Below are 18221 nucleotides of genomic sequence, written 5' to 3' on the forward strand. Positions count from 1 at the left end.
GTATCTAGGCTATGTCGATTGCATAAAAGCCGTAGATATGTTTGGGCTTTGATCCGTTATTTTTTTATTAAAGTTCATACCAATACAACGAATGTGCATTTGTAAAAACAAAAAATTATGTTAAAAATTTAATTTATAAAAAACCCATCTCTTAATTTTTTCTATTTTGTCGACATAAACCTAAAGCGAAAAGAAGCATTTTGAATGTGATTGTATGATGGAGAACGAATCAGTAGGTAAGTATTTCTAACGATAACTTTATACATGTTTTTAAATTTCATACTAATTAGTAGATAAAACTTTAATTTTATTGCAGAATATGATTCTAAGTGCCATTCCAAATCAAAATGCATTTAATAAAAATCTTCTAAAATGCTATAGTTGTCGAGCTATTTGATATTTTGCCTTAATAAAAATAATTCTCTCGTGTAATTATGCCCTTTGAAAAGTTATTCGTGTTTCGCCGTAATAAACTATCAACAAACAAATGTTTATCGTTTGAATAGCATAACAAAAAATATTTTAATCTGTTTGAATCAGGAAGAAGCTTCCTACAAAAGTATCGCCTTGATGTCAAAAAGAAAGTTATTGGAAATTTTACTAGCATAAAAAAGATAAAAAGATGGAAATAAAACAAAATAATTGTTTTGATAAAACAAGCTTAAAAATATCTCGAAAACTACTACAATTTCGAAATTTTTTGTTATGAGTATTTTGATTTGAAATGGCATTTAGAATCATATTTCATAAGAAAATTGTATTTTTGACTGCGAATAGTTTGAATTATAAAAATATGTTAAAAGTCGTTGTTAGGAAAACTTGTTATTGAAAGCTCTCCAGGATTCAAGTACACTAAATAAGTTTTTCTTACACATTTAAAACAATAAACATTTGATTGTGGATAGTTAGTGATGGAGGAACGCGAATAATTTTTAAAAGGGGCATAATTTTTTAAAATATTTTTTTTTGTGCAAAATTCCAAACAACTCGACAATTATAGCATTTTAGATGTTTTATTAAATGCATTTTGACTCGAAATAAAACTTACAGTCATATTTTGTAATAAAATTACAGTTTTGTCTGTCAATTAGTAAGAAATTTAAAACCATGTATAAAGTTATCTTTAGAAGAACTTTTTTGCAGATAAGTTCACCAACATGCAGTTACTTTCTGAATGGTTCTTTTGTCATTAGATTTTTGACGACAAAAGAAAAAAAAATTAAAAATGGGCTTTTTTAGAATTTAAATTCTTAATATAATTTGCTGTCTTTTTGAAAAATAACAACTTTTTTCAGGGCACATTTTTTGTGCAGAGGTACATATTCATTCCTTGTAACTCGTTCGAAGATTGTGTCTCTGTATAAAATACGGTCATGGAACAATTTTTTTTCGAGGATGCTGCATGCAAAACTTCTACGCCCTTTTAAAAAATGCTCTTGAGTTAAAATAATCTCATTGACTGAGGAAAATGTGGCCTTCCATGCCTGTGAAACGTGTAAAGTTTCATCAGAATATAATATAGTAGGTAACGATTTCAAAGATTTTCGGACGGGTTTTTGCGGAATTCCGAAGGATGAAATTGTTTGATTAGATAATAGTTTATTTCGAATTCGTTCATAGTTCATTTTAACATTTTATTTACGAAAAAGAGAATCTGTTGGTCAAATTTATAGGTCGTTACATATAAAAGAAAAATCTACAGGTGCAGCATCGCGGTCCTGACTAAGTGCGATATCAGCTGACTGAAGTGAAGCCTCAAAGTCATCCTGTTGGATGTAGATTGGTGTTGTGCATATGGGCTGGGTCGAGTTACCGTACGCATGTTTCAACACGACCTTTTGCAGCTCCATTCTACATAATAATTTATTGGCAGGTTGAAGCATTCGAACGTGCGGAAGAAGACTGTCGAAGAAAGCTTCATCTTCATCGCGCGTTTTCTCCGCTTTTTTCTCAAGTAGCTCCAATTTCCTTTTTTCTAAATTGATTAATTCTTCGTTGTGGTCAAGTTTTTTTCTCCCTTTCTTAGCAGGAACAGGTATATCTGGCATATCCTCTTCAGCAACTGTTGATGTTTCAAAAGTATCATACCGTTCAAAGTCATTTCTTTCCGCGTCATCTGCAATATCCATGGTGGTGTCCTTTAAATTTCCACTGCATGTTCTCGGTTTCATTTGTTTTTGAAGGAACCACATAGATTTGAAATATGGCCATGTGCTGTAGTTATCAAGGCTTGCTGGACCAGGATCTCCAGATTTGCTTTGGGGAATTTTTTTTAATTCCTTCCCAAATTGGTCGCGAAGATTTTTCCATCTTTTTTTCAAAAGATCTTCTGCAAAAATAGAAATTAAAACTTTTTAATCAAACTATGATAACGTTGTTCAACACTAGATTCCGATGTTTAAATCTTTCTACTTTAGTTTCGTAATTGTTCAATTTATGGCGATATCGAAATCTTATATTATATTGTATTATATTATATTATATTATAATCTATTATATTATATTATATTATATTATATTATATTATATTATATTATATTATATTATATTATATTATATTATATTATATTATATTATATTATATTATATTATATTATATTATATTATATTATATTATATTATATTATATTATATTATATTATATTATATTATATTATATTATATTATATTATATTATATTATATTATATTATACAGTGGAGACCCGATTTTATCTACCCCTGATTTTATCAGCTTCATATGAAAATTGATAGTTGGTAGTTTGATGGGCTCTTGCAGACGAACCAAGTTGAATTCGAGTAAATCCTTTCTTGTGCATATATTTCTTATTATAGAGAAATGCAAAAATAAAAATATTATTTTTTGTTAAATTTTTCGCTGTCAGACCCCCTTAAGGGGAACTTAAAATAAATATTCCGACATGGTTGCGGGGCTATAACTAAGGACCAAAGAAGAATAATTTAAGAGCTTTGGTTTATTAAAAAGACAGAAAAATATATGCCACGATTTTATCAATATCAGCGTAATCGCAAGGGACTGATAAAAACGAGTCTTCACTGTATTACATTGCATATTTTGTTGTGTATTCTTTTGTCATAGTCATCGTATGAGTGGTATGCATTTTGTTCAATATATAAACTGCGAATATACAAATGAAACATGCCATTCGTACGCCGAGTGCTTTAAAACACCGGGGCGATTTTGTTACATATTTTTGGTTATATCTTTTGATACAATGAATTAATTAATTTTCGATCAAAAACTATTATATTTAGGGGAATAGTTGCACTATCAAATGAATATGGAGAAATTGGGCTACAAGTGACCAATCCGGAGAGATTGCTGGAAATGTGCTGTACACCTTGTGTTTTCAAAAGAAATCCATCTCTAATTTCGATGTTTATGAATGAAAGCGGATGAAAACTTCAATTTTTTTCTCTTGAAATCATACAGGAATGCTTCAATTGCGTTAGCACACATTATTGCTTACTTTGTCGGATGTTAGGTTATCGGAAACTCCGGAGTCCGGTTCCGGAGGACCAATGCAGATTTAGAGGTCATTTCCATCATGCGACACATCAAATCGCATTTTCTCGATGAAATAAGACTGACAGAAGAGCATGGGGGCCATTTTGGACACATATGGCCATTTCAACATCAGTTCCGGAACACCGGTGTCTGGTTCCGGAGGACCAGTTCAGATTTAGAGACTATTCCTATCATGCGACACACCACACCTTCTCGACAAGATAAGACTGGCGGACGAGCAAAGAGACCATTTTGGGCAGACATGGCAATTTCAACATCAGTTCCGGAACTCTGGCGTCACTGTTCGCAGTGGAAAAGAAAAACTCTGGCGTTTGGTTCCGGAGGACCAATTGCTATTTTGAAGTCATTGCCATCATGCAACATATCAAACCACACTTCCTCGGCGAAATAAGTTTGACAGAAGATCAAGGAGGCAATTTTGGACACATATGACACATCACAAAGAAAGAAGAGCAAAGAGGTTTGATTTGATGTGCCGCATGATGGTAATGACCTCTAAATCGTAATTGGCACTCCAACTGGAGTTCCGGGATGAATGTTGAAATGGCCGTATGTATCAAAAATGGCATCTTTTCTCTTCCATCAGCCATATTTCGTCGATGAAGTGTGATTTGGTGTGCCACATGATGGGAATGACCTCTAAGTCCAGTGTCCACTGGAACCGGACACCGGAGCTCCAAAACTGGTGTTTACTCTGTGTGTTTACTCTAGTTAACCGTTATGTGTCCGACGCGGGATACTTTATACGGTTCCCGGGAATCCGGATTTCTGGAAGCAGTCCAGTGCTGGGATACTATCTGTGAACTTCAATGGAATACTAGCAATATGGGTATCAAAATTCTTGGAATTGCATCAGTAGGCTGTATCTCGTGGTTTTGGAAGCATTTGGTGGTTTGATCCCGGCACGGACATTTCGGAGCAGGTTCTCGTGGGTGGCCATTCCATTCCAATTCCATTTTTAAAATTGCCATAGGGTCTTGTAACAATAAATAACATACTTCCGAGACAATTCGAAGAGTTTTGATACTCATATTGCTAGGAAATTATTAAACTTTTCAGTTCATTCCCTAGTACTGGAACATTGCTCCGGAAAATCCGGATTACCAAGAACCAGGACCATTCATCCGGTTCAGTCTTACAGAATTAAAAAGTGGACGAGTTCCTGAATCCAAAACATCTAAAATGTCCAAATCGGTTAAAGGAAGCCATAATTATGAGCATTTCAATTTGTGGGTACCCGGGTACCCACGTTGGCCTGTTAAAGGTGTTTTTTGTTGGACATATTGATTTCAAAATCTTTACACACCCGTTAAATTTTACGTCTTGACCCTGCGCAACTCCGTGCAAACCGGTTCTACTATATTTATCTTCGAAAATATTCGGAGTTAAGCTATGATACTTTGCGATAATACTCTCAGGTGATATGGCTACGAATTACATAAGAAAAATAAATATTTTGGAAAGATTTGAATAGCTTCGTTCCCTTAATCAAATAAAGCAAATTAAAATTATCTTATTATTCTAGAAATATTGAAATTTGTTCACGAAAAGTGAAATTTGTGTGCATGTTTGGTTTATTATTTTAGTCTAAATGATAGTACACATCGACAGTATTATTTTGTAATTGTTTCTTATAATTTAACAATTTTGAATGCACCAGTAAGGCTCAAAAAGTGTTTAGCAATTCTTCATTGTTTGTGTAGGTCGCACTTCGGCCAAAATTTGAACTTGTAATAGCAATATATCTTTTTACATATACTTGAGTGACTAACCTTGAAAAGAAGTATTCCGCTACACAAACGTTGAATTGGTATTATTTGATTTGATCGGTCATAGACAAAAAACCAATGTGAAAAACCTTTCTTTAATATTATTAAAAGCTTGAAAAAAAAATCTAAACGCTAATTTTTATTTGAACATTATAATGTGCTTCTTGCTAATTTCACATTTCCCGCGAATAAAAAAAATTAAAAGTCTACGTAGACTTTTGTCGGGGAGGGGGGGGGGGGGGCGGTTGGTAAAAGTCTACTAAAGTCTACTAGGGGGGAGGGGGGGGGTGGTTAAAATTCTCAAATTTCAGTCTACGTGGTTTATGAACGGTCCCTTTCCATGGGATGCTCCAACAAAATGCCATTCAGCACTTAATTCATGCTTTACCTAGACTCTACACAAGCTTGCAAAGTTTTTCTTATTTTTGAATTGTGCTACTGCTCCATCAGACATAAAATAAATTTTAGAAAAGTTTGTCAATTGTTTCATAAAATTTATCAGTTTTGAGAGGAACAAATGAACTGCAGTTTTCCAGTCTTTTAGTCTTCCAATCTTCCAGTCTTCATTCAAGTTTGTTATGAATATATACCAAATTCGTTACTGATACTTTTTGCATGTATCAGGCAACTAGCAGCTGGAAAAATGGATTCTGAGATGATTATGACTTTCATTGGTTTAGTTTTAGATAAAAATACACTTTTTTTAACGAACTTTTATCCTTAAAAGTGCCCAACTTGAATTTTTGACGGTAAGTAGGGAACATAATTACCTATCTTGCAACAAAATTTCATCCAAATCAAAAATGGGTTTTTTCGTAAATCGACTTTAATTTTTTAAAATCAATTTTTTCAGTGTAGGAGCCAATGAAGCATTTTTTCAATATTTTTATACAAAAATTTAACTAATTTTGTGAAAATCACTCCTACAACATGTTTTTGTAGGATTTGTCGTTTTTTATTTTTTTTTTTTCAATTTGTTTATTTGATAAGGCACGTATGCGTTAGCTTAAAGGTGCCATTTTTTCATTGTTTTACATTTTGAATTTCTTAAAACTAGGGGGATACACATTTCAATATTATTTTGTTTTATATAATAAAACTAAAAAAAACTACAGCTAACTTATACATATAAAAGAGGGTATAATATAATATTCGTAAGATTTGGGGGACGGGTCATTTGTGTGTTCTTTGTATAGTAATTCACTTTATGATTTTTAGAAGGGAGATTGTAGAAAAACTAATTATTAACTAAGCGGAACATTTTACAAGCTTATTAACTAGAGATAACTAGAAAGAGTGGTTCAAGATTAAGGGGAATTAATTAGGACTATTTTAAAGTAGTGGTACTGTTGCGCATTTCTTAACGAGATTAAATATTGTTCAACTAAAACTAGAAGATAGGGGGGCACATAAATTTTGGGAAGATATTCAAGGGGAGAAGGGGGTGAAGTCATACATCTGTGTATCAGAGACATGGGAGGGTGGGTGGACAAGGCTGAAGGGGGGGGGGGGGGTGAGATATAAACTTTCAGTTTCCGGCATCAGGAATTAACGGCCAGGATTACAGATTCGAATGGATTGATCAACTAACACTAGAAGATAGGGGGGCACATAAGTTTTGGGAAGATATTCAAGGGGAGAAGGGGGTGAAGACATACATCTGTGTATCAGAGACATGGGAGAGAGGGTGGACAAGACTGAACGGGGGGGGGGATATAAACTTCAGTTTCCGGCATCAGGAATCAACGGCCAGGATTACAGATTCGAACGGATGTATCAAGTATTGGGACGCCGGGCGGTTTTCCTCGAGCCGGCAGGGGTTCCTCCAGACGATTTCGTAGTACGGCTCAGATACGGATCGGGAACACACCGCGCTGCGCGTGTGATGTTGTACTGTAGATCTCGTGTTGTTGGTTCATTCGACAGATGTTTTGTCTCGTCTTGGAGTCGTATCAAACCATCGTTGGGGTACGGTAGGCGGAAGAGGGCACTTCTGGGAATGATAAGAGAAAAGATAGGGGCATTTAAATTTGGATATTGATGGTTTTGAGGAACGTGTATATAAGGGACATGTAGAGAATATCGCGGCTTGCTAGTACATCTCGAACCGGGACATTGGGTGATCTTCCTCGGGCCCGAAGGGAATCGAATAGTTGAGATCTGGCAGAACAGTACTCGGCACATGCCCAGACAACATGTTCGATTTCGTGATAACCGTTGCCACAAGCGCAGATACCGCTATCCACGAGCCCAATACGCCGGAGATGTGCGTCCAGCGTGTAGTGATTGGACATGAGCCGAGACATCACGCGAATGAAATCCCGACCCACATCCATCCCTCTGAACCAAGGTTTCGTCGATACCTTAGGGATTATCGAATGTAGCCACCTTCCCAGTTCACCATTGCTCCATGATGTTTGCCAACTTTCGAGGGTTCTCTGATGAGTAATACTGAAAAATTCGCTGAAGCTAATTGGTCTTTCATATATGTCACCTTGCAAAGCGCCCGCCTTAGCTAAAGAGTCCGCTTCTTCATTACCTGGAATGGAGCAATGCGAGGGAACCCAAACTAAGGTAATCTTGTACGATCTTGTAGACAAAGCACGCAGGCGCTCCCAGATTTTCCCCAGAAAATATGGAATGTGCTTTCTAGGTTTCATTGAACGGAGAGCCTCGATTGAGCTGAGGCTATCCGAGACAATAAAGTAATGATCGGTGGGCAAAGTATCAATGATCCCAAGGGTATACTGAATAGCAGCAAGTTCTGCGACGTAAACTGAAGCAGGATCATTGAGTTTGAATGAGGCGGTGAGGTTTTGATTGAATATACCGAAGCCAGTGGAGCCGTCGAGGCTTGACCCGTCGGTGTAAAACATCTTGTTGCAGTCGACTTCTCGAAATTTACTATGAAAGATGCTTGGGATCACTTGCGGGCGTATGTGATCCGGGATTCCACGAATCTCGTCTTTCATGGATGTGTCAAAGAAAACAGTTGAATCAGAAGCACGAAAGAGATTGACACGGTTGGGATAGTATGAAGAAGGATTGATATTTTGTGCCATGTAATCGAAGTACAAGGACATAAATCGGGTTTGAGAATTGAGCTCGATAAGCCTTTCGAAATTTGCAATTACTAACGGGTTCAAGATATCGCATCGGATGAGCAATCGATAGGAGAGTTCCCAAAATCGATTTTTCAGCGGAAGGACGCCCGCCAGCACTTCTAAACTCATCGTATGTGTCGAGTGCATACAACCCAAAGCAATACGCAAACAACAATATTGGATTCGCTCTAGTTTGATGAAATGTATGTTCGCAGCGGAGCGGAAACAGAAACTCCCGTACTCCATCACCGACAATATTGTTGTTTGGTACAGCCTGATCAGGTCTCCTGGGTGGGCACCCCACCATGTTCCGGTTATTGTACGGAGAAAGTTGATCCTTTGCTGGCACTTCTGTTTCAGATACCTAATGTGACATCCCCAGGTTCCTTTAGAGTCGAACCAGACCCCGAGATATTTGAAAGTTGAAACCTGAGCAATAGTTTGACCCATTAATTGAAGCTGTAGTTGCGCTGGTTCACGCTTCCTTGAAAATACGACTAGCTCAGTTTTCTCCGTGGAGAACTCGATACCTAGCTGGAGGGCCCAAGCAGACAAATTGTCCAAGGTATCTTGCAATGGTCCTTGCAGATCGACGGCTTTGGGACCTGTAATAGAGACCACACCGTCATCTGCAAGCTGCCTTAGCGTGCAGGAATTGACAAGACATTCGTCAATGTCATTCACGTAAAAGTTATAGAGAAGGGGGCTTAGACATGAGCCCTGGGGAAGACCCATGTAGCTAATTCGTGATGTCGATAAATCACCATGCGAAAAATGCATATGTTTTTCAGACAGCAAGTTTAGCAAAAAGTTGTTTAGAGTCGGTGAAAGACCATGCTGGTGCAGCTTCTCAGAAAGAATTTTGATAGAAACTGAATCAAAATCCCCCTTTATATCTAGGAAAACTGATGCCATCTGCTCTTTGCTAGCATAAGCCATTTGAATTTCTGTTGAGAGCAACGCAAGACAATCGTTCGTCCCTTTGCCTTTGCGGAAACCAAATTGTGTATCTGACAGTAAGCCATTTGCTTCAACCCAATTATCGAGGCGAAACAAGATCATTTTCTCGAACAACTTTCGGATACAGGACAGCATCGCAATCGGTCGATACGAGTTGTGGTTGGAGGCTGGTTTTCCTGGTTTTTGAATGGCAATGACCTTCACTTGCCTCCAGTCATGAGGGACAATATTATCCTCAAGAAACTTATTAAATAAATTCAACAAGCGTCTCTTGGCAGAGTCTGGCAGATTCTTTAACAAGTTAAATTTGATTCTGTCTGGCCCTGGGGCTTTATTGTTACATGACAAGAGAGCAAGTGAGAACTCCACCATCGAAAACGGTGTTTCGTTCGCGTTATTGTGAGGGGACGCGGCGCGGTAGATCTTCTGTGCCGGGGCGGAATCCGGACAAACCTTCTTGGCAAAATCGAATATCCAACGGTTTGAATATTCCACGCTCTCATTGGTACTGTTTCGGTTTCGTAAGCGCCGGGCCGTACTCCAAAGAGTGCTCATCGATGTTTCTCTCGTTAGTCCGTCGACGAACCGGCGCCAGTAGCTACGTTTTTTGGCTTTTATCAAACTCTTCATGCGCGTTTCCGCCATCGCGTACTGTCGGTAGCTAGCTGGCAGCCCGTCGTCCCGGAAGGTCTTATACGCAGCGGCCTTCTCCGCGTACACGTTTGAGCACTCTTTGTCCCACCATGGATTAGGAGGACGCCCGCGTGAATTCGCGTCTGGTACGCGTTTAGTCTGAGCTTGAATCGCGGTATCGAGAATCAAGCCAGCCAGGAACCCGTACTCTTCCTCCGGAGGAAGCTCTTGTGTCGATTCTACTTTTTCGGATATCGCGGACGCGTAGCTCTTCCAATCAATATTTCGTGTGAGGTCATACGAAACATTGATTGTATTCGGTGGCCCTGAACCGTTAGCAATATTAATTACGATTGGCAGATGGTCGCTGCCGTGGGGATCAGAGACTACCTTCCACATGCAATCTAACCGCAGCGATGTCGAGCAGAGGGACAGATCTAAGGCGCTCGGTCGCGCTGGAGGGACAGGAATCCGTGTCATTTCACCCGTATTCAAAATAGTCATATTGAAGTTGTCGCAAAGCTCATGGAGTAGGGTAGATCGATTATCGTCATGAAGGCAACCCCATGCCGTGCCGTGGGAGTTAAAGTCACCTAAAACTAGCCTCGGTGCGGGGAGGTGTTCCGCAATATCGCAAAGCCGTCGGTGGCTTACTGAGGCTCTAGGGGGGATGTAGGTGGAAGCAATGCAAAGTTCTTTGCCTTTAATTCTGGTTTGGCAAGCGACAACTTCAATGCCTGGTGTCGAGGGGAGGTCGATCCGATTGAAAGAATAGCACTTTTTGATCCCCAAAAGTACTCCTCCGTAAGAGTCTTCTCGATCCAAGCGAATAATATTAAAATCGTGGAAGTGTAGGATTATTTCTGAAGTGAGCCATGTCTCGCATAGGGCAAATGCATCGCATTTCAAATTATTTAGTAAGATTTTAAACGAATCGATTTTCGGGATAATGCTTCTGCAATTCCACTGTAGAACAGTGATTAAATCCTTGACCTCGTTCGATGAATTAGCCATCGAAGGATACAATCGCTGAAAGGAGGGGCCATTTCGCAGTGAACTGCATCAAGAATGTTTTTACTGCGGGGAGAAAGCTTATCAAGATACTTTTAAGGGGGTCAGAAATGTTTAACGCTGTAAGAATACGGTCCACAATGTCAGAGAAATTTATTAAGCCAGCACTGTTTTCTTTCTCTGGCTGAGATATGGGAACACTTGGGGTTTTTGATGTTCCTGGAAGTGCTGGGAACTCCTTTTCTGAGCTCAGGTTACTGAGACCGGGAGCGACTTGCTTCGGTTTTGCACCAGTACTTCCTTGAGTAGTTATTTTAGGGGGACCATGAAGAGACACCTTCTGGCCTTTACGACGAAGCTTGGAAGAGGAAATGTTCTTCCTTTTTCTACTACTTCTAGGCACAGCAGAAGATGTTCCCTCCTGGGGTTCATCACAGTCGCCTTCGTCAGTAGACAAGTTGGTAAAGATGTTCGTAGAGACAGGTGGCGTAGCTATCTTAAGCATTTCTGCAAAAGATCGCTTAGAGCGTCCCTGAAGGGAACGCTTAAGATTTTCCTCGCGCTGTTTGTACGCGGGACATGCCGGGAGATCATGTGGGTTTCCCCCACAGTAGAGGCACTTTTCGACATCTCTACCACAGGAATCATCCGCATGATTCCCACCGCATTTCCCACAGCGGGCTTTATTGCTACAATGGGAGGCTGTGTGTCCCAATTGTTTGCAATTAGTACAGTTCATGACCCGCGGCACAAAGAGGCGAACAGGTAGACGAACCTTGTCAAAAAGGAGGTAATTAGGCAGGGCAGAGCCGGCGAAGGTCACCCGATAAGAGTCTGAGTTGACGTATGTTTTCTTCCCGTCAGCTGCGACTGATGCTGAATGCAAACGTTTGCATTCCAGTATCTTCACTGGCTTAAGCATGGGGTCTTTGAAACAGCCAGTCCCATATTTTAGCAGGTCCTCGCAATTCAGACTCGAATCGGAAACGACCCCACTGACTTCAACCCTGCTAGCTGGAATATACACCCTGTACTCCCTCGTAAAGGGCTCGTATCCAGCAATATCGTTTGCCTGAGTTGAACTGTTAACCACCACCCGAAGCTTATCAGGCCGAATTTTCGATATTTCTGTCACGGCCGAATACCGATCCGTCAGAACTCGAGAAATCTGCAACAGATTCAAACACTTTTTTTCTTTGGTCCGAAAGAAGATCACAAATGGCCCGGTGGCCGAGCTCGGATATACCTTGAGCCGGGGAGCCGATTTTATTTCGACGTCCATCTCACCTTGAGATGAACCGCCGTCAGGGGAAGTCATTTTTGCACGGGCCTATTGCCCAGTGCACGTTATTAAGACAACCAAGAAGGGGAAACGAAAACTAATACTTAGCTTGTGTATGTAACGGTATCCAGACGGCTTACTAGAAGAACACTGTTTCACTTCACTGACCGGCTAACGGTACTCAGAAACAGAAACACAAAAGAAGGGAAAAAATACTGAAACCTCAACTAGGCGCAGAGTGTGTAAATAACCTTGAACGCGGATTAACACTATTTGTCGCTATAGAGTGTACGGACCGATGACAAAAGACTTCTATCTCGACTGAGTGCTCGATAACGAATGATTTGTCGTTTTTTAGACTATAGCCATTTGAACAAAATTGGTAAAAAAAAGTTTGGCCCTTTTCAAAAGACAGTCTAGATCATTTTTGGAAAAACAAAGTATACAAAGTGGTTTTTTGTGACAAAGTTCTCATGTACAGAAAGTTTCATTAAAATCTGAGAGGGTGCTGCCAACATTTGTTCGAGTTGGCGCGCAATTCGTCAAATGTAAAAGTTTGAAATATGTTTTTATTCGATTCTTCAGGATACAGCCAGTATAAAAACAGTCCAACACAATACGAATACCTGAAATTGGAAACCCTTTATACCATATTACTTGACAAAAACGTCGGGAAAGTCCACGTGGACATTGAGGGGCGGGGTAGGGGTATATGAATTGTCCACGCTTGTCCACGTAGGTGGAGGAGGGGGACAAAAACGAAGGTTTTTTGGTCCACGTGGTATCTGAATAACCCCTTACTGGGTGAGGAGAGTGCATCAGGGCATCATTGAAGTTACAACTGGACAATAAAGTGGAAGGCCAATCGGAGTCAAGGAAAGAAAGTGTTCGTTGTTCGCGACAGATAAATTTATCTCCAACAGTAAACAATTTGACGTACTCTTCTTCAAACAAACCATCTCGTGGAATGCTTGACAAGTATCGCGAAATTCGTTATTCAATCTGTTGGATCATATTGTTGGATGGAGACTTTTTAATTTCCGCGGATGCTGAGAAGATTTGATTGCTCACGGATTTGGAATTTCAACCAAATGTAATATTCTTTATTATTAGTTCGAATTGCAAAAATTTCGCATGAATTCATTAAATTTAATTTTTCTGGTGCATAAGCACATATCAATGGATCGTTTTACATTTTCTTTTCTTATGGATCGTTTTATAAATATCCATGAACGATAATTTAACGTTCGATATATGAATCAATACATAGGATTTCTAATGTTCATTTTTACATCTTCTATGGACCAAGAAACATTATTTAGCAAACATTTTCATCAAATTTATAGAACTTTTTCTAACATTTTATTGCTCCATTTTGTAATACCGTGGAACATTTTTGTCGATATTATGGAACATATCGACGTGTTTTAATGCACATTGTTAATATTCTATGGATCAATGTCAGTTAATTTATGGCGCAAATGTAGCATTTTATGGAACATTTCCAATATTTTTATGGGGCATTGGTTGATTTTAATTGCTCTTTTATTACTATTTTAATGCTCTTTTGCGACAATTTTATTGTTCAATTTTACATAATCTATGGATCCAATCACCATTTTTATGGATCATTCACACTGTTTTATGGGTTTTAAGTTTTGTTTTATGGAACATGAACAACTTTTTTATGGATCGTTTTTCAATTTTTTATGGATCATTTTCGTTGTTTTAGCGGCGCAAACTTAGGGCTGCCATTTAAAAAACTTTTGGCATCAAAAATGCGAATTAGATTTCTGAAATATTAAACTAATCAGAGTGTTTCGTTCATGGTTGAGAATCTCTGGAGGGGCGATAGAGGATCACATTTGGGGAAAAAATCGTTCTACACATATTATCAAATCACAACCGTTACAGATATATTGAACTTTTTCGCTATTTGACCTGTTTTTCTTTAAATTCCTTTAACTTAAGAAGTGTTCTTTGTATTTCAAATCTTATGGCTTCATTGTAAGGGTGAGAAAATCTCCTGCTTAATAGAACTCTTATATCTTTCAGTTGATTTGTTTTAAGTAACCTTAAAGTGGGGAAGTAACCAGGTTTTTTTAGAGGAATTTTGTAATTAGTCTAATTACAAACTAACAAATTTCATAATTGCGATTGTTAATTTGACTACCATTAAACATCTTTACAACTTGTTTTTTGACACTTTATCCCTATCTCTTTTTATTTCGCTGCAATTTAATAGTAGCAACAACATGACGTCGCCACAAACGCAGTGGGTTCAAAATCGTCGTTTTTGCATATGCAATGATGTGATTAAAATAATTTTGCGTCGAAACAAATAGAGATAATGATACGGACTCAAAGAAGGAATTGTAGAACTTACTATTTTGAGGAAAATTAGGAAGAATGCTAATAATACACTTACTTTGAACTAATGTACATCTAAAAGAGTATCAAATTCACTTAACTGTAAGATATTTGTACATTTTTCTATTTATAATTTTCTTAGTTTTCCAGTTGAAACAAAAAATATGATAAGTGGCATACTTTTTATAGCTAGTATAAGAGAAAATAAGATAAAAATATTCAAGTTCAATAACCCCGTGAAAACAAGAAGAGAACAATCAAAAGCATTAAAATAATTATGTTTACTATTTATGTTTTCGAGAAATGGACAAAAACTCGATAAAAAACTCTAATTTCTAGATACTTTACTTCTAAAATGTTACTGTAGCTCAATAACTGAAAGATTTGAGGACACCAATTTTCTCACCATTCTAATGAAAACAATAGAGTTGGAATACAAAGGGTACTTTTTGACTTAGAGGCATTTAAAGACAAACAAGTCAATTTCAGGAAAAGTACAATAACTCGGTAACGGCTGAGATTTGATGGTATGTGTAGAACAATTTTTCTCCAAATATGATCCTCTATCTCCCCTCGAGAGATTCTTAACCAGGACCCAAACAGAGTTAACCAGAAAGATTTTTAAACTTCGACCTATTTCTTCGGGTTAAATTTCTATTCGTTTTTCCCCACTTTCCCCCAAAGTAGGATTCTAATATTTGAGATGAGCGAAGTCCTCATATGCACAAACAAACGCTGAAATTTTCATCAAAATCGGAGCACATCCATACGGCCTCTCGAATTAAAAAGTGATACCTTTTGAAAAACTGGCTCTTAGGAATAACTAAATATAAATGTTCAAATATATTAAAAAATATCTAACGGATTGCAATATGTGACGAGACCGACGTTTGTTAATATATAATTAGCTGTAAATTTCTAAACTATCCATATTCTGAATCAATCACTCTGATTATGTACGTCCGCAACGAGTTTTATTTCATATCAAATTGTAAGGGGGGGGTGTTCAGTGTAAAAAAAAACACTTTTTTGCGAATTTCTTTTAGAAATTTGGTTGAAGAGAATTGATCTAAACTTTTGTACATTATAATGTATCATTTCAATAGCATTTTGTAATATTGCGATGCAAAAATATCGACAAGCGACAAACATGATTTGCTGTGTAATTGTCATTAAAAAAACTACTTAAACTTAACCTTAATTTTTGATAAAAAATATCACCATTTTATGAATAAAAGACCTCCTTAATTGAAAAACTATCTCGAAAACTGAATGTAGGGGTTAGATTTTGTATACATAGTATGTGTATGCAAAGTTTGAAATAGATCGGTTAAGCGGTTTTTGAATGACCTGTGTTTTCCAGGGACGTTCTACAAAACGCTTTGTCTCCGTGTAGCTTGTATATATTTATACATTGAAAAACTACAGAATGGTATTGAAATGATACATTATAATTTTCAAAAGTTTTGATCACCCAATTTTTTTTTCACGCTGGAATTCTTACTTTACCACCTTAATTCGTTCCACAGTATGATTGTGATACAAAGTATTGAAAGATTTTAAAATATATGAGTAATTATTTCACCCCGCATTTGGAACATAAAATATAGAATACATTGTTTTACACAAGTTAGTTATTCATAAATTACCCAGCTTTGTACTACCTAGAACGATACGTTTGATCCAGTATACGCTCCTCACTCCCATCTGTTTCGGGTCAAATGGCAAATGGGAATGGGATAAAAAAAACTCGCTGGTTTGGTGGTAGCAGAAGAAAAAGGGAGATGCATCGAATACAGGGGCAATTATTTCCTAATTTCCTCCAGAATATTTCAAGACACTGGAACAAACCTAATTTCTATATGTGGATTGTGGCCGAATTGAAGTTTTTGCATCGTCAAAAGTGACCTATTTTGGACTGAACTTAAAACCCCAACATATTACATATTATTTGAAATTAGAGTCGTAGAATGACTTTTTCTAGAGAAAAGATGATTTGAACTGGAACTTACCTTGTTATAAAAAGTACAAGCCGAACTACTATCAGTATAATTAGATCCAATATAAGAATATGACGCTATCAATTGGCGAGTGTTTTCTAATTAACAAACGTACGCACGAACCTATTTTAGCTCCAAAAATATCCATTGCAAAATAACACAGCTTTCGGCAAATATGTTCCCTGGTATTACATGTAAACATTGTACTTACTTGGTACATCCAGTCGTTTCGATATGGTATTCCATTCTTTTTCCACCAAAACCCTGTTGTGGTATTCTTTGAGCGTCTTATCCCACAATATGTTGTGAGAAAAAACCTCGCTTATTATTGATTCCGAGTCCATTTTATTTACCAATCACTGAACTGACGCGCGATAAACCACTACTTGAACTGTTTTACCGCGTTCCGCGTTGGAAATCGCTCAACGCTCCGCGCTCTCTCGCGGGCTCTCTGGCATATTCACGCGGTTTACATAAAGAAGTGGCTGCAAAGCGAGAACGCGCGTGCACGCGCGTTTTCCCGCGTTCAGCATCGCTTCGCGTTCCGCTCGCACTCTGTCAGGGCCCTAAGGGAAGGTGTGGACGAGAGAGAGAGAGAGAGAGAGAGAAAAAAACGGGATGAAACACCTCCCCCCTTTTTAATATGGGCTGCCGCTTCTGAAACTTCTGCCCAGCAGATGATACGGCGAATGGTGCTGAAGTTTATTTTATTTTATTATCATTCCATGAATAATGCATTTAAAATATTTCATATTTTGCCCACTCGTACCGTTCTTGTTGTTATTTTGTTGTTGTTGTTGGGATGGGCTGTCATCAATGTCAATTTTTCAGCCGGTGTTCGTTCGAGAGGGATGCTAAAAAGTGTGACGAAGCTATGATATCCAGCCTCGAAGTAGTTGGATAAACAGGCCAGCAGCAGACATACGCAGATGTACATAGAATATGTTGGAGGTGGGTAGTCAATATATCTACAATCAGTGCGCTTACGTCATTGTTTTGTCTCGTCAATTGCAGATCGCGGGAACAGTATGTGAAACAAGAAGAATGCAGTAGTCTTATGTGGGTTTTGTTTGTAAACCAATGGGTTTATTACGCTCAAGCTTGAATGAGTGCAGCACAGAATACACTGGTGTAGTCGGTGCAATGTCAAAAACGAAAAGGCCATGCCGCCATGACGACGGACGAAGACAACATTCTTCTCCCGTGCAAAGCTTTCCAAACGGGAAAAACTTTTTGGTGAATCCAAAATGTGTTGTGCATGAGAACACAATATCTAACGTAAAGGATTGGTTTTTTAGTGTTTCAAATTCTCCTCATCAGTATCTAACTCCAACATAACGCTAGTTAGATAAGTCTAAAATCCAAAATCCAAAAAGTCACACGTCTTGCGTGAACGTTCAAATAACTGGTGCCAATTTTTTCGAGATTACATAAAATCTCATAAATTTTAAAAATGTGCGAAGTATGAATTATATTTCTGAAATTTCATGGGATCCCCCTTTGAAAAAAAAAATTGTGGTTCCTGTTTATATGAGAATCCCATA

General features: G+C 38.0%; 1 protein-coding gene across 1 annotated transcript; it reads right to left on the bottom strand.

Moving 5' to 3' along the window:
• Positions 1-1667: 1667 nt before the first annotated feature.
• LOC131694999 (uncharacterized) lies at positions 1668-17216 on the bottom strand. Its single transcript, XM_058983537.1, has 2 exons — positions 16889-17216; positions 1668-2329 (listed from the first exon to the last, which is right to left on the bottom strand). Exons 1-2 carry the CDS (start codon positions 17019-17021, stop codon positions 1668-1670), a joined length of 795 nt encoding a protein of 264 aa, XP_058839520.1. The 5' UTR covers positions 17022-17216.
• Between the last annotated feature and the right edge of the window lie 1005 nt (positions 17217-18221).

The sequence above is a fragment of the Topomyia yanbarensis genome, unplaced genomic scaffold (assembly GCF_030247195.1).
Source record: "Topomyia yanbarensis strain Yona2022 unplaced genomic scaffold, ASM3024719v1 HiC_scaffold_228, whole genome shotgun sequence".
Taxonomy (NCBI): domain Eukaryota; kingdom Metazoa; phylum Arthropoda; class Insecta; order Diptera; family Culicidae; genus Topomyia; species Topomyia yanbarensis.

Bases quoted from the DNA above. Each gene is read 5' to 3' on its own strand.
- LOC131694999 (XM_058983537.1), bottom strand. From the start codon at position 17,021: ATGGACTCGGAATCAATAATAAGCGAGGTTTTTTCTCACAACATATTG. The intron at 2,330-16,888 runs GTAAGTACAATG...CTATTTTTGCAG, and splicing joins GAAACGACTGGATGTACCAA to AAGATCTTTTGAAAAAAAGA.